The sequence below is a fragment of the Ursus arctos genome, unplaced genomic scaffold, assembly GCF_023065955.2.
Source record: "Ursus arctos isolate Adak ecotype North America unplaced genomic scaffold, UrsArc2.0 scaffold_22, whole genome shotgun sequence".
In the NCBI taxonomy this organism is placed as follows: Eukaryota; Metazoa; Chordata; class Mammalia; order Carnivora; family Ursidae; genus Ursus; species Ursus arctos.
This window is the reverse complement of record NW_026622897.1, coordinates 19,443,256-19,458,165: the sequence shown is the minus strand read 5'-3', so window position 1 is coordinate 19,458,165 and position 14,910 is coordinate 19,443,256. Positions and strand designations below refer to the sequence as shown.

Here is a 14,910-nt window from a genome sequence, read left to right as displayed (position 1 = left end):
GCACGGCCTCTCCCGTCGGCCGAGGACCGGCTTCGCGACAGAACAGCCTGGGAGGGGTGGAGTCAGGCCTCCCCGCCCCGCGCAGGCCCCGCCCACGACCCCGGCAGGGTCTGGAGTCGGCATCCGGAGTCCGCACGGGGGTGTCGGATTTCGCAAACATGGTAGCGCGGGGATTTGTATTGGGGCTGGTGCTGCCTTTAATCGTGCCGGCCGACGCAAGTGTAGGTGAGGCGGCCCGGCTCGGCCCGACCCCTGCCGGTCAGCCTGCGCGGGCTTTGAGATCCCGCGTCCTCTGCAGCGAACCCCGACCCTGGAGCCGGCCTTCTGACCCAGGCCTAGGCCGCAGGTGTCTGCTGCGCGGGAGTTCCGGCCGGTCCGCTTCCTGATGGCGTCGTCCTGATGCCCTGGGTGGCGCACAGGGAGATTTGGGTGTATCTGAGTGGGGAGGCCCAAATGTCCCAGAACGAGGCCCAAATGTCCCAGAACGAGGCCCTCGGGTCTTTGAATAACCGCAGGGGAACTCGAAGGGAAGGGGGGTGAAGCTAGTTAGATGATATTTGGAAACAGGTGACTGAGTCATCCACAACATTTCCCTGCTGCCCCCTCAGTAGTACCCTTGGGGAGGGTTTGCTTCAAGCTTGGTTCCTTGGGGGAATTATATTTAACTAGTTTAAGTGGTGATTAGGTTTAAGAAATACAACCCCCTCACTAGCTCAGAATATTTAAGGCTTAGCTTTGATTTCTGGCGCAGCTTACAGATATCGGTGGTGGGATAATAGGCGTGGCATTGGGGAGGAGGGTGACTCACTTTGACTATTGTCCAGGGCGGATCCTGTCATTTAAATACCCCAGGCTGGACACTGAGAACCAGAAGGGGAAATCTGCCCGCTGATGCCAGTTAAAGTGATAATGCTGGACCTACTGTTTCCTTCACACCATTCAAATAGTGGGCCCCAAAGATCCCTGCTAAGAAATGGAAGTTGAAGTGAGAATGGGGACAGGGAGCAAAAAAATGACTTGCTCTACCTGAGAACTCAGAAGTACCCAGACAGACCAACTGCGGCCCAGCAGTAGGGTCTCAGGCTTTAACAAAAGTGTAGACCAGCAGCACTCTGCATAGAACTTTCTGACTCTTATCCCCATTCAGTGACCTTTGAGTCCAGCATATGAGAGGAGAGTAGGGCACTCTTTAATTCGTTTTTCTGTTAAAGACTGTTAGCTTTAATGCCAGTGCAGTATTCTGTCTTCACCTTTGGGTCTTATCGTTACATTACTTTCATTGACAATGACTGTATTTTTCATTAATGCTTTAAATTTACTTTCCTTCTTATGTGGTTGCATATCCTGACATCTTTCCTTGAAAGCGTTCCCGCTGTGCCCATGTTGACTGCGTAATATTTGAAATGTATAAAAATATATGAGCAATGAAACAAAATGAACACCCAAGGGTGTTGCACCCAACTTAAGAACTAGAACATTGCCAGGTTTATTGGGACTCCCTGGAGGTTCCTCTCCAGTGCATTCACAGAGACATCACCAGAGGTAACCTAACCACTGTCCTAATTTTGTCAGTCTACTTTTGATGACTACTTTTAACTTCCCCACAATGCTAATTCCTATTTTCTACTCCAGCACCTAAATGAAGGAAAAATTGAAGACCTAAAAAAAAAAAAAATTCAAATGCTAAGTGTCTTGTGTTTGACAAAAGGAATGACTGACTAGTCCCGCCTCCTTTCCTATTCTCCTATTTTGTCCATTGCTCAATTCCTTGGTAATGTTCCACTGTCTACTCTTATCCGCTTGGAATGTGAGCTTTATAAGGGCAGAGGATATGACTTTTTTTTTTTTAATTTACCACTGCAGCGGTAATTTATAACTGCAGCGGAGTGGAAATCGCAGGAACTTTAGAATCTGGTGGCTTGGTTTCTAGTCCTGTCATAAACTACCTGTGTGATTTCAGGTCGGTCAAAGGAGTTGACTGTGTGCAGTATGCTTAGCACTGTGCCTGCCCCCAGTAAGCTCCCCAGTAAAACGTAGGCTCCCTGCTGCTGGCAAGGATTTTTGTCTGTTTCTTTTTTTTCTTTCTTTTTCTTACTGTTATATCCTCAGTGCTTAAAGTGGTGCCTGGCACACAGTAGGCATCAATAAATATTTGTCGAATTAATCAATTCATATGCAAGCTATTAACCACAATTCCCTAAGCTAGCCGGGTGTCAGTCTGTGGATCAGTGAATAACATGATTGTATGTCGGGGTGTGAAAGATCCTTTCTACCTCTAAAATTCTTTAACGCAGAATAGAGCCAGGCACAAGGAGGTCCAGTTAATGTGTGTTGCCGAAAACAGACGGACTTGGAAAGATGTGTCCCCAGCCTGGAGGACAATGGCTGCACTCAGAGAGCCCTTCATTTGCACAGGCTCGTGTGCAAGCGATAGCCAGTTTCCTTCTCTCCGCGCCCCCCCACCCTCACCCTCTCTCTGCTTAGCTCTTAGCCCTTTGGTTTCCAGTTTTTATTCCATATGAAGCACCTATCCAAGCCTAGGCCCTCCCACACATGTGCCTCTCCCCTTCCCTCCAGCGTGCTGCCAACCTGCTTATGCAATCATGGGGTGTTAGAGTCTCTTCTTAGAGCATTTTGCTTGTGGTGGTTGTGCATGTCCAGCCCATTATCCAACCTTCCGGATGGTCTTTGGTTGTCACGTCAGTTTTATGATGGGACTAAAACTCAGGAGCGGGGGGAGAGCAGAGGATGTTTGGCGACTGGGCTGTTTTTCGAAGCAGAGGGTAAACAGGCCACCAGGTCTGTGTAGCAGACCCCATTAGCTCTGCTGCCCTGTTAAGCGTAGCCTGAGGGGTCATCCTCATTTGTAGCTTCCAGGGAGGAAAGTGTCAACCTTGTTAGTTCTCATTCTCTTTCCTGCCTATCATTTTTGTTTAAAACCCTTAAAAAAAAATCTTAACTTTGTTAATTACTTTCTTCTAGGGATTTTAGTCTGTTTTGTTCAGACAAATTGGGACATAACTTAAGTTTTTTTTTTCCCTTGTTAAGTTTTGATGAGGAACTCGCTGCGATAATTTGGATAGATGCTTGTTATTAATAAAATACTTCAATATAGGCTGCATGTTAAAAATAGGAATGATCTCGTTAAAGTGAGTTCTTATTCAGTCTTGTTAGTGACTCCAGAATAGAATCTAGTTTCAAGTGCTCTCCCTCTTGTTCTTTTTATATAATTTAGCTTGTGAAATGGGTAAAATTGAGACGGAAGACCTTTGTTCTGACATTTTGACCTTCTATTTCATCTTAATTTATCTGTATTTACCTTAGAAAGAAGCAGCCATTGCAGATATTCGTAAATGCCTATTTAGGATTTTCAGTGGGTTGTCCAAAAAACCACAATAAGGGGAATTATTTGTGGGAAATCGACACTGGCAGGATGGACAAGGGGAGATAGAGTGGGGGGAAACATTAGGGAAGGCTGTGTTGGAGAGAGGCAGGTGTCTTTATTCCCAGCAACAAGGAGTGGGCGTGGTAATGGAAAGTGGGGGAAGGAAGTGGCTTATTTTTCTCATAAATACCATCTGTGGGGTGTATAAGAGGAGCATGTTAGCAATTTGGGGCGAGAGAGTGAAGCGTCAGGGCCAAGCCAGAGGGCAAAGGCAGATCAAGAGCTCTGAGGGGGAGGAGGCTGGTGGCCTATTGTTTACCCTAGGCTCTTTGAGTTTCCCTCTTATTGCATATGTTTGGCAACTGTTCTTGTTAAGTCGCTTACTTAATTAGGAGGACTAAGATCTAGTTTTAGAAGATGAAAAGGACTGGATATATCCAAATCATCCTGTATAAAGAACTTTATATTCCTTGCTCTTTAAGCAGGTTCAGTTGGTGATGAATCTCCAATGACGCTCTTCTAAGTGTTTGTTACATTTTTTAGATGTTGGTTTCCGCTTCGCCTCATACATCGGTGACTACATGGTGCTACAGAAGGAGCCTGCCGGGGCAGTGATCTGGGGCTATGGCATATCGGGAGCCACCGTGACCGTGAGTCTGTGGCAAGGTCAGGAAACCATCATGAAGAAAGTGACAAGTGTGAAAGGTAAGACCGCTGGTCCTCTGTTCAGCTTTTGTCTTCTTCTGCCACCTGCTGGATAATCTGAACATGAACGCTGAGGCTGCAGCTCAGATTGTCCCAGCCATCCATTTATTCAGCCATCCATAAAAGTTTGAGTATTTATCATGTGTTGGCCCCTGGGGGATACAAAGGAAATCAAGACAAAATCAAAGTCCCTGCCCTCCAGGGTCTCATGGAATAATGGGAACAGACACCAAGTCATAAGTGCAGCGTGATGAATACTGTGATGCAGATGTGTGTATATTGGGCGTCATGGGATGCAGAAGAGACGTCCAGCACGATTGGATGGCAAGAGACGGTCTCCGCAGAAGGTGCCATTTGAACTGAATCATAAATGAAGGAGAGGCGGTGTGGAGGAGTGCTGAAGAACCTGGGCTCTGGATTCACTGTCTGGCTTCAGGTTCTGACTCTCTCGCATTATGACTGTAGAACCGCAGGCATGTTATTTAATGTCTCTGCGTCACAATTTCCTGATTTGTAAAGTGGAGATAAGAATGATATTTAGGGGGCGCCTGGGTGGCTCAGTCATTAAGCGTCTGCCTTCGGCTCGGCGTGATCCCGGCGTTCTGGATCGAGCCCCACATCAGGCTCCTCTGCTGGGAAGCCTGCTTCTTCCTCTCCCACTCCCCCTGCTTGTGTTCCCTCTCTCGCTGGCTGTCTCTATCTCTGTCAAAAAAAAAAAAAAAAAAAAAAGAATGATATTTAGGATTATTCCAAGGGTTCCATGAATTAACACATGTAAATTACTTAGAACAGGGCCAGGCACACAGGAAGGACTGAATAAGTGTTAGCTGCCACTATTATTATTACTACTATTATCATTACTATTATTATTATTATATTTAGTCAGTTAAATATTTGTCGAGTGCCTATGTGCCAGATACAGTGCTACGAAGTGGTGATACAGTGACTAGTGAGGTAGATGTGGTCTCTCTCCTAAGGAAGCTTACAGATTAGGGGAGGAGACAGAAAAATGATGACAGGTGAGCACGTTGGGTGCCACAGCCTAGAAGGGCAGTGTGCTCTGGGAGTGCTTAGGAGAGAGAATTCACTTAGCCTAAGGTTTATCTTGAAAGATGAGTGGGGCAAACCAGGTAGGGCGAACAGCCTGGACAAAAGCATGGACGCACGAGTGAGCACGGATCCTTGGAGGAATGCCAAGCAGGTTGATTTGCTTGAACACTGGGGTATGTGACGGCTGGGGGACGATGGGGGAGAAGGTTGGAAGTGTAGGAAGGCTTGTCTGTCACTGCTAAGGAACGTATATTCTAGTTTGGATTGATGGATTTTAAGCAGCAGAATAACTCCATCAGATTTGTTTTTTAGAAAGATGACTCTGGCAGCACTGGGGGAAAGTGAATTGGAGATCAGTAAGAGAAGAGATGGTGGGAACTGTTAGCCAGTTGTTGTGAGCCAGTTGTTGTGAGATTCAGGCAATAGACAATGAAGGCCTGACCCAAGGTAGTGGCCGTGAGGACGTTCAAGAAGGTGAGAACCGGCAGGCTCCATGGGAAGACAGGACCTATAAAGGATTCTCTGTCTAGAAGAGATAAAGCCATGTAAGACAGCATGGGGAGGAGCATGGCTGGAAGTTACTGGAGGCAGGAGGCCACAGTGAGGGCTGGGTCAAGTGGAGACTGGATCAGATCTCGGTTAGAGGTAGCGATACAGCTATGGAGTGTTGAAGGTGAGAGACAGGTAAGGAGGCTACTCTGGGGAGCACTGGGGAGAATGTGGGAGTTGGTGGTTTGAGCTGTGACTTGAATATATATACGACCAGGAAATTCTTTTGGCCCTTGAAAACAAAGATTGCCTAATCAGTTCTGTCAATGTCCAGTTCAGAGTGATCCAGACCCTGGTACAGGCTCTTTGTAATTCATTTCCAGTCAACAAACATTTTTAAATACTATGTACCAGTTAAAAGGGAAGCTTAAGCTGATTAAGAAGTTGTTCTCTGTTAGATTTAAATGCTGCTGGTGACCTGTAGGATAAACTGAAAATGAATTCAATTCAAGAGATGAGCAGTGCTTTCTTTTTATGTTGTATCTATCTCAGAAATTAACAGCACAGAGTGTAAATACTGGTAATCTCAGTAAATGATGTTGATTTAGAAATCCAAAGAACCGCTGTAGTTTAAATACAATAAATAGGATTTCCTTGGTGCCAATCATTAGCAAACCAATAAATATTTAGGAGACAGAGACTACATAGTACTCTAACCGTAGATACAGAAGATATATATATATATATATATACACACACACATATGTATGCGTGTGTGTATATGTGTATATATATACATATATATACTTTATATATGTTTATTAGGCTTTCCACATTTGCTTGGTACTAAAGAAAGGTATTTATTTTATGTAGATCCATAAACCTATTTATAGGGGCATCTTGCTCTGTTCTGCCCGTATATATAGCAGTTCAGATTTTTTAAAATGTTCTTATGCATTATTTTTAGTTTTTTTCTCCCTTCATGGCTATTGTAGGACCAATATTTGGAATAGCCAGAAATGAGGCAGGAGGGTAGGTAGTGACAGCAAGGCATAAAAGGTAATAGTTAGCGGTGAGCCTCTCTTTTCCTTCATGGTGGTAGTAAGCTTGCTCACTTGTCTTGAGTTCAATCCTATAAACATCAATCGAGGGCTTATTGTATATAAAACACTGAAACCCTAAAAAATACAAAGAAGAATACAAGTCGTGCCCATCCTCCAGGAACGCACTCTCTCATGCTATCCTCTCACATTTGGTACTTTTGGTTCAAGTAATACTTCATCGCTTTACTGCAAAGTGATGTGTCTTTTGGAGTGAAAATATCCAGCAGCAACTTAAGGAACCAACAGATTCATGGACTGTTGATGGTAATTTCACAGGGAAAGGGGTGGTTGCTATTGGGAACAGTGAGGGTAGGTCTATTTAGTAGCCTCTCCATATTTGCTAGGTAGAGAAGAAAGGTCTGTATTTTTTGTAGATCTATAAACCTACCGATAGGGGCGTCTTGCTCTGTCCTGCACAGGAAGCAAAACGGATAAAGTGTTACTTGCAGTAAAGGAGGTAGACATGTAGGGAATTTTATAGGGCAGCAAAGAAAATGTTTCTCAAAGGAGACACTACAGGGTACATTGGAGGGTTGATTTCTATCTAAATTTTGATGAGGACTCTGGGATTTTCAGCTAGACTACCTCAATTTGTCACTCTGTCTCTGTTAATATTTAGCTTATTACCTACAGTCAATCCCCTGGGTGCCCACACAAAATGGAATTAATAGCATGAAGGTTTTTGTCCAGCAGACTGACACTCAAGCTTTGGGAAAATTAAAACTTGAGGGAAGATTGGGAATATGGGTCAGGTACTGGGCCTGTTCAAACCATGTTGTCAAATGATGCATGATGATTCTTTCATACACAAGGAATAACGTGCGGGAGGATAGGGTGTATCCTTTCACTCTGATACACATGGGGGATGTGTGGGGGGTGGTCAAATCAGTGTATGTCTGGGTTTGTCATCATGACTGAGGTAAGTAAAGATATTTTCTTTAATTTAGAAAATTCTAAAAAGCTTAAACCCCTTAGGGAAGCGAAAAGCTCCTGGTTGCAGTGTTAGCATGAATACCCCTTTCCTATGGTACATAAGAAATTACCACAAACTTAGGTTCTTACAAGAACACATTTTTATCATGACACGGTTTCTAGAGATCTGAAGCCTGGGCCATCACTCAGCTGGGTTCTCTGCTCAGGGTCTCATACGACTGAAATCAGGTGTTGGCTGGGCTGTGTTCTCATCTGGAAGCTTGACTAGGGAATGATCCACTTCAAGCTCCTGTAGGTGTGGGCAGATTCAGTTCCTTATGCCTGTAGCATTTGTGGAAGCATCTGTGCTGCTTCCAGTCTCTGATCTCGAGACCTTCTTTATTTTAAAGCACTCACCTTATTAGGTCAGGCCCACCCAAGGAAATCTCCCTTTTTATTGATTAGGAACTTTAATTCCATCTGCAAAACTCCTTTATCTTTTCCATGTAATGCAACCTAATCACAAGAATGACATTTCCCCCCCATGCCATTTTCTATTGGTTGGAAGCAAATCACAGATTCTGCCTGCATTTGAGGGGAGGGGACTATATAGGGGTGTGACTTCTGGGGGGTCACTGTCAGGTGTGTCTGCCATAGCATGCTATCACTTAAACAACTTGCATGAACAGTTTTATCGCTAGAAAAATATTCGAGCTTTTTTTTTTCTTTTTACATTCATATTTGGTGGGGGTAGAGATGAACTTTATACAGAATAAATGCTGGTTGTCAAGGGGCAGTTTGGGCGCTAAGACCTCCCTGTTGCTTCCACAAATCATTGAATGATTTGCAGCTGGTAAAAGCCAAGGTTTTTGTGGGGGAAGAAGCAAACAGGGCTGCTTCTCCCAGCTCTAGGCTTTTCCTTTTGGGAAGGGAAAGGTCATGGATAATTTTCCTTTTTCTCTTGGCATCTGAGATTTGGCACAATAACCTGAAAAATAATTAACATCTGATGTGAATAGCAAAAAGGAAAAAAAAGCATGAAAGCACTTTATGACTAATCACGTCTTTAGACAAATTCCTTTGATTTTTTTTTCCCTTTGATGATTTGTTATTCTGGTTTTGAGGTGGGGGAGAGAAAAAAACGAAGAGAGTTCTTTACTTAAGTCCTTGGCCGGAGTATGAAGAGAAGAGGGACAGGACGAAATAGGTGAGATAGGCTCCCCACTGGACACGGAGACGCAAAGCCCCAATCAGGTTGCATGGCTTTCTTGTTGGTGTAACTCAGGGCTGGGGTTTACTCTCTGCCGTTTACTTGATGGAGTGCCTGGCACACGGTAGGCACTCGAAGACTCTCTATAATGAAGGAAGGACATGAATCTCACCCGATGCAAGAAGAGAGAATGTGAGGAAGCAGAGATTTGAATCCAACAAAAACGAGAATTTACAGAAACCTGGGCCTGGATTGGTAAGAGAGGTGGTAAGATGGCAGGTGATGAGGTCCCAGAAGAAGGAACCAGAGCGGCCGTTGCTCAGAAAGCCCATCAGGATCAGCAGAAGGCCAGCTGCTGGTGAACTTCCCACTCTTCGTAGTCGGTGACTCAGTTTTGTTGTTTGGATTCAACCCAATGGACTTGGTGGGTCAGCACAGTTTCTAACAACTGCAAGTGGATTTCGTCATCCTGTGGTTAGCTCCACTCGAACCAGCTGGTCCTGAACTGCCAGCCGAGGACCAGTCTGCTCTCCTTGGGAAACAGGGTGACTTTTGTCTTTGTCATCCCATCCTTGCCTTTAGTCTAAGAAGCAGACTTCACGGGGGTTGCTCTCCTTTGTGTACACTTGACAGGGGAGGGAATCCTCATTGTTTTAAACGAACTGTTTCTGAGTTAGTTTGACCCCTAGTCAGCTCTCTGCGGTGGATCTGGTTTCCCCTGCGCTCCCGGGCAGGCTACTTTTCCTAGCCCTCATTATTGTGTCAGAGTTTATTTTTCTTTAATCAAGTGGGAGAGGAAAACTGCTTGAAACTAAGAGAACTTGAGGAGTAGGGCAGAGGAAGTTCTCCAAGGTCTTTGAGGGAGTTGAGAGTTTTCCTCAGGAGAGCAGTTCTCGGGACTAAGGCTCAGGTCTGGATCCCTGGTTCTCTTCAGACTATTTGGGTGCTAAAGGGAGCTCATCCTCTGCTGTACTGGGACGGTGTTGCTGTCTCTTGTCCGAATGTCTCCCCTGCCCCTTATTTGTCTTTTTGTTGCTGGGCAGCAGAACGTTCCAGAAGCTCTGGTGAAGGCCATTTTCTTCACCAGCCATATTGCGTGATTGAGGCTAAGTGTAAATGTCTAATAAACAACAGCGAGTAGGAATAAATTGTAGAGTAGTAGAAAGCTAAAAAAAGTCCTGCCTAAGTTTTTTGACCTCCTCATCAATAAATGAGTAATGCTGGTGGCAGAAGGACAGAGCTTTAGGAAGATATGTCAGTGCAAGAAGCCTGGAAAGACCTTGGCAAGACTGTAGTTGGGACAGATTGGAGTGTCTGCCGGCTCAGAAGCATGAGCCATACGGAGCGCGTCACACCTGTGCGACACAGTCTGTGCTAACTGCCCACTGTTGCCAAAACAGTGCTTCTTCTGCTTTAGGGGCATTATACATTTAATATGTTGACGTCTGGCTATTGGTGGTGTAAAAACAATAGTGCGCGTTTGGACCTGGCTGTCATTGACCTCTAAGGGACGGGAGCAGCCATCTCAGACGGTTGCACTTTTGAGAGGAGCAAGCGTGCACGCTTTCACTGATGCCCTGAGGCATTTGGACATTTTCCCCAAGACCCTGAGCAATCCTGTGTGGTTTGAGCTTTCACAAATCTCCTGTCGTGTGTCTGGACTTCTCACGCTCCTGCTTAGCTTTTGCCGATTGGGAAGAACTCAGCAGAGTGTCTAACACATAGTAGGCGCTTGGATAGTATTTTTATCATGATTATTTTTTTACAGGTTGCTGTAATAACTTCAGGGTGCTCAATTTCCAGTTCTTACCATTCTTACCCTTTGAATTCACATTGGTCTGATGGGCACAAATCAGACATTATTTTGTATTCTTTGGCAGTGTGCCAAGAATATTTATTCTAAAATAATCATATCTGTTTTCTTTATTTTTCTCACTCACATTTCTTCAACTTTGTTCATGTTGTTTGGTTCTCCAAGGCATAATTTTGCCATTTTGAAAATATTTTCCCTAAGTTTCTGAGTATGATGTTGGCAGTGGTGGTGGTATGAGTGGGTGAGAGGTAGGAAGGTGGTAGGGGGGTGGTTCCTAAGGAATATGCTATGAATTTCTGGAAATAGGGTCTTGGATAGCTTTTTCATCTCCCTAATTGAGTCCGAAAACCTTGAGTCTGGTAAATAACTCTGAAAATAAATAATTGGGCATGTCTAAATATCTTCTTCACAGAGAAATTAATTGTAAGCTCCTACTGCTTCTTTATATGTCAGTTCCTCTGCTCACCTGTGAGTCTGGAGAACCCAGACCCAATGATAGCATTAATCCTTGGAAGCAACATGGGGAGTGGGTGGGAGGGTTGATGACAAGGATGACACCATCAAGTAAGGGGAAGTTCCAGATTGTAAATGATTTTCTCTAACGGGTGTTCACATTTGATTAGATAATTACAAATTAGTTTGGGGCACTGTGTAAATCTATTACATTATGATTCTATTAATATTGACAGTTGGATAGTATAATAAGAATTTCTATCTTATGTTTTTTTTTTTATTAAACTCCCTGAATTTTAATCTCAGAATGTTTTTGTCTGTTCTCATTTAGGATTATAACTGGGTAATTTATTTTTCCTGTAAATGCTTCAGTTACAAGGGAGGAGGGATTGGTACAGATTAAGGATGGAAGTGCTGCTGATTTTGTTATTTCTATTGCTTGTGTGAAATTTGGCCAGTCTTCATATCTTTGAATTCAGTTCATCACAATGGCTGGGTTTAGCCACAAATGAATATGATACATGGCAGGATTGGGCTTTAATTTCATTTTAATTGATTGATTAATTCCTTGGAGCCTCTTAACGATTTCAGCACACTCTAACAGCTGGATGGTGGTACTGGATCCTATGAAGCCGGGTGGACCTTACGAGGTGATGGCACAACAGACTTTCGGGAGAACGAACATCACCCTGAGAGTTCATGATGTCTTATTTGGAGATGTCTGGCTTTGCAGTGGGCAAAGTAACATGCAGATGACAGTTTCACAGGTAATTTGCAGGAGGTTCAGCGTTAATAAATAATGTTGATGATGATGAAGAAGAAAAAGAAGGAGGAAGAAGGGGGCAAGAAGGAAGTAGAAACCTTCTTTTTAACCGGGAGCCAAGATCTGTTCTAAGTGTTTGGCATGTAATAATTAATTTGATTTAACAACCTTATCAGAAGAATACCATTCATCTCACAGATGAGGACACTGGCCCACAGAGGTTAAATTACCTGCTTTGGTCACCCAGTTAATAGGGGAGCCAGGATATGAACAGGTAATGTGACTTCAGAGCCTGCTTTCTTAATCACGCCGAGCGCACTGTAAGAGTGCGGGGTGCTCTTTTCTCCCCTTCCTGAGCTAAAGGCAGAAGCTGGAGTATCTGTTGGTGAGGGAGATTTCGTATCAAGTGGAAGACAAAGTAGATTACTCTTCCTTTTGATAGGTTTTAGAAGATGAGCTCCTGGAGAGAGCCTAGGAAATCAAAACAATTAGATTTTGTTTTAAGCTATGCATGTAATGGAATACATGTCTTTTGTTGTCATGGAGATTTAACAAATTGAGACTGAATGTTGGCTTTGCCTTTTACCAGTTGTATGACTTGGAGCAAATCACTGTTTCTGAGACTTTGTTTTGAAAATGTGCTTTTTAAAACAATCGTGGTTAAAATGAATATACCATCATATTTATCATTTTAACCATTGCTAAGTGTACGACTCAGTGGCATTGAATATACTCACAGTCTTGTGTGTATCTGTCACTACTGTCTGTACTCATCCCCAACATAAACTCTGTACCCACTAAACAATAACTCTTCCTTATCCCCTTCCAGCCCCTGGTAACCTCTGTTCTGCTTTCTGTCTACGAATTTGCCTATTCTTGGTACCTCAGTTTTCAGTGTATATGTCTTTTACCTCCTTGGCTAGATTTATTCCTACGTATTCAGTTCTTTTATTTATTTTTTATTATTTTTTCTACATAGAAAACCCATCCCTCCCTCTCTCCCTCTCTCCCTCCCTTCCTTCCTTCCTTCCTTCTTTCCTTCCTTCCTTCCTTCCTTCCTTCCTTCCTTCCTTCCTTCCTTCCTTCCTTCCTTCCTTCCTTCCTTTGATGCTATTGTAAATGGAATCATGCAATCTTTGTCCTTCTGTGTCTGACTTATTTTACTAAGCATAATGTTTTCAAGGTCTATCCATGTTGTAGCATATATCGAAACTTTGTCCCTTTTTATGCCACACTTTCTTTCTCCATTCTTCTGTTGATGGACGCTTGGGTGGTTTCTGTCGTTTGGCTATTGTGAATGATGCTGCTATGAACATCGCTCTACAGATATCTGTTCCAGTCCCTGCTTTCAGTTCTTTTGGATATATCCCTATGAGTGAAATTGCTGGATCATCTGTTAGTTCTATGTTTAACTTTTGAGGAACCACCATTTCTCCACAGTGCCTTTACTATTTTATGTTCCTACCAACAATCTGCAAAGGTTTCAGTTTCTTTAACATGTGTTACTTTCCAGTTTTTTTTAATTAAAAAAATTTGTAATTATAGCCATGCTAGTAGATATGAAGTGGTATTTCATTGTGGTTCTGATTTGCATGTCCCTAGTGATTAATGATGTTGAGTGTTACTTGATGCACTTATTGGCTGCTTATATATCTTCTTTGGAGAAATGTCTATTTAAGTTCTTTGCCCATTTTTCAATTGGGTTGTTTGTTGTTGAATTGTAGGAATTATTCATATATTCTAGATATTAATCACTTTTCAGATATTTGATTCACAAATATTTTCCCATTCTGTAGGTTGTCATTTCCCTTTCTTGAGACTGACATTTGATGCATGGAAGTTCTTAATTTTGGTGAAGTCTAGTTTATTAATTTTTTGTTGTCTATGCTTTGGTGTCATATTGATGAAATTGTTGCCAAATCCAGTGTCACAAAGGTTTTCCCCAATGTTGTCTTCTAAGAATTCTATACTTTTAGGTCTTTGATCCATATTTTTGAGTCAATTTTTATATATGGTATAGGGTGAAGGTCTAACTTCACTCTTTTACAAGTGAATATCCAGTTCTCCCAGCATCATTTGTTGAAGACTGTCCTTTCCCCATTGAGCTCTTGGAATTCCAGCTGACCATATATGTGAGGGTTTGTTTCTGGGCTTCCTCTTTTATTCCATTGATCTATAGGTCTGTGCTTATGCCAGTACCATACTGTTTTAAATACTGTAGCTTTGTAGTAGGTTTCAAAGTTGGGAAGTATAAATCTTCCAACTGTATTCTTCTTTTTCAAGATTGTTTTGGCTATTCAGGGTCCCTTGCAGTTCTCTATGAATGTGAGGATATACTTTTCCATTTCCATGAAAAAAGCTGTTGGAATTTTGATAGATACTGTGTTGAATCTGTAGATTGCTTTTTATTTATTTATTTATTTATTTATTTATTTATTTATATTTTTTAAAATAATTTTTTATTATGTCAGTCACCATACAGTATATCCTTAGCTTTTGAGGTAGTGTTCCATGATTCATTATTTGCACGTAACACCCAGTGCACCATGCAATATTTGGCCTCCTTAATACCCATCACCGGCCTATGCCAGTCCTCCTTCCCCCTCCCCTCTGAAGCCCTCAGTTTGTTTCCCAGAGTCCACAGTCTCTCATGGTTCATTCCCCCTTCTGTTTACCCCCCCTTCATTCTTCCCTTCCTTCTCCTACTGATATTCCTGCTATTTCTTATGTTCCATAAATGAGTGAAACCATATGATAATTGTGTTTCTTTGCTTGACTTATTTCACTTAGCATAATCTCCTCCAGGCCCGTCCATGTTGCTGCAAATGGTGGGTAATTGTTCTTTCTGATGGCGGAGTAATATTCCATTGTATATATGGACCACATCTTCTTAACCCAGTCATCTGTTGAAGGGCATCTCGGCTCCTTCCACAATTTAGCTATTGTGGACAATGCTGCTATGAACATTGGGGTGCATATGGCCCTTCTCTTCACTATGTCTGGATCATAGCGTAGCTCAATTTTTAA

At 42.9% G+C, this 14,910-nt stretch overlaps 1 protein-coding gene across 2 annotated transcripts in view; it reads left to right on the top strand.

The window, feature by feature from the left end:
• The first annotated feature begins 9 nt into the window (after positions 1-9).
• The window catches only part of SIAE (sialic acid acetylesterase), a 37,861-nt gene continuing 22,960 nt past the window's right edge, over positions 10-14,910 (top strand). The window contains exons 1-3 of one of the 2 annotated variants that reach the window (XM_044386565.3): positions 10-161; positions 3,929-4,090; positions 11,712-11,887. In XM_044386565.3, coding sequence (XP_044242500.2) covers positions 3,967-4,090; positions 11,712-11,887 — 300 coding nt within the window. In that variant the 5' untranslated portion in view covers positions 10-161; positions 3,929-3,966. Of the gene's footprint in view, positions 226-3,928; positions 4,091-11,711; positions 11,888-14,910 lie in introns of both variants that reach the window. The other variant, XM_026505511.4, reaches the window with a different exon arrangement.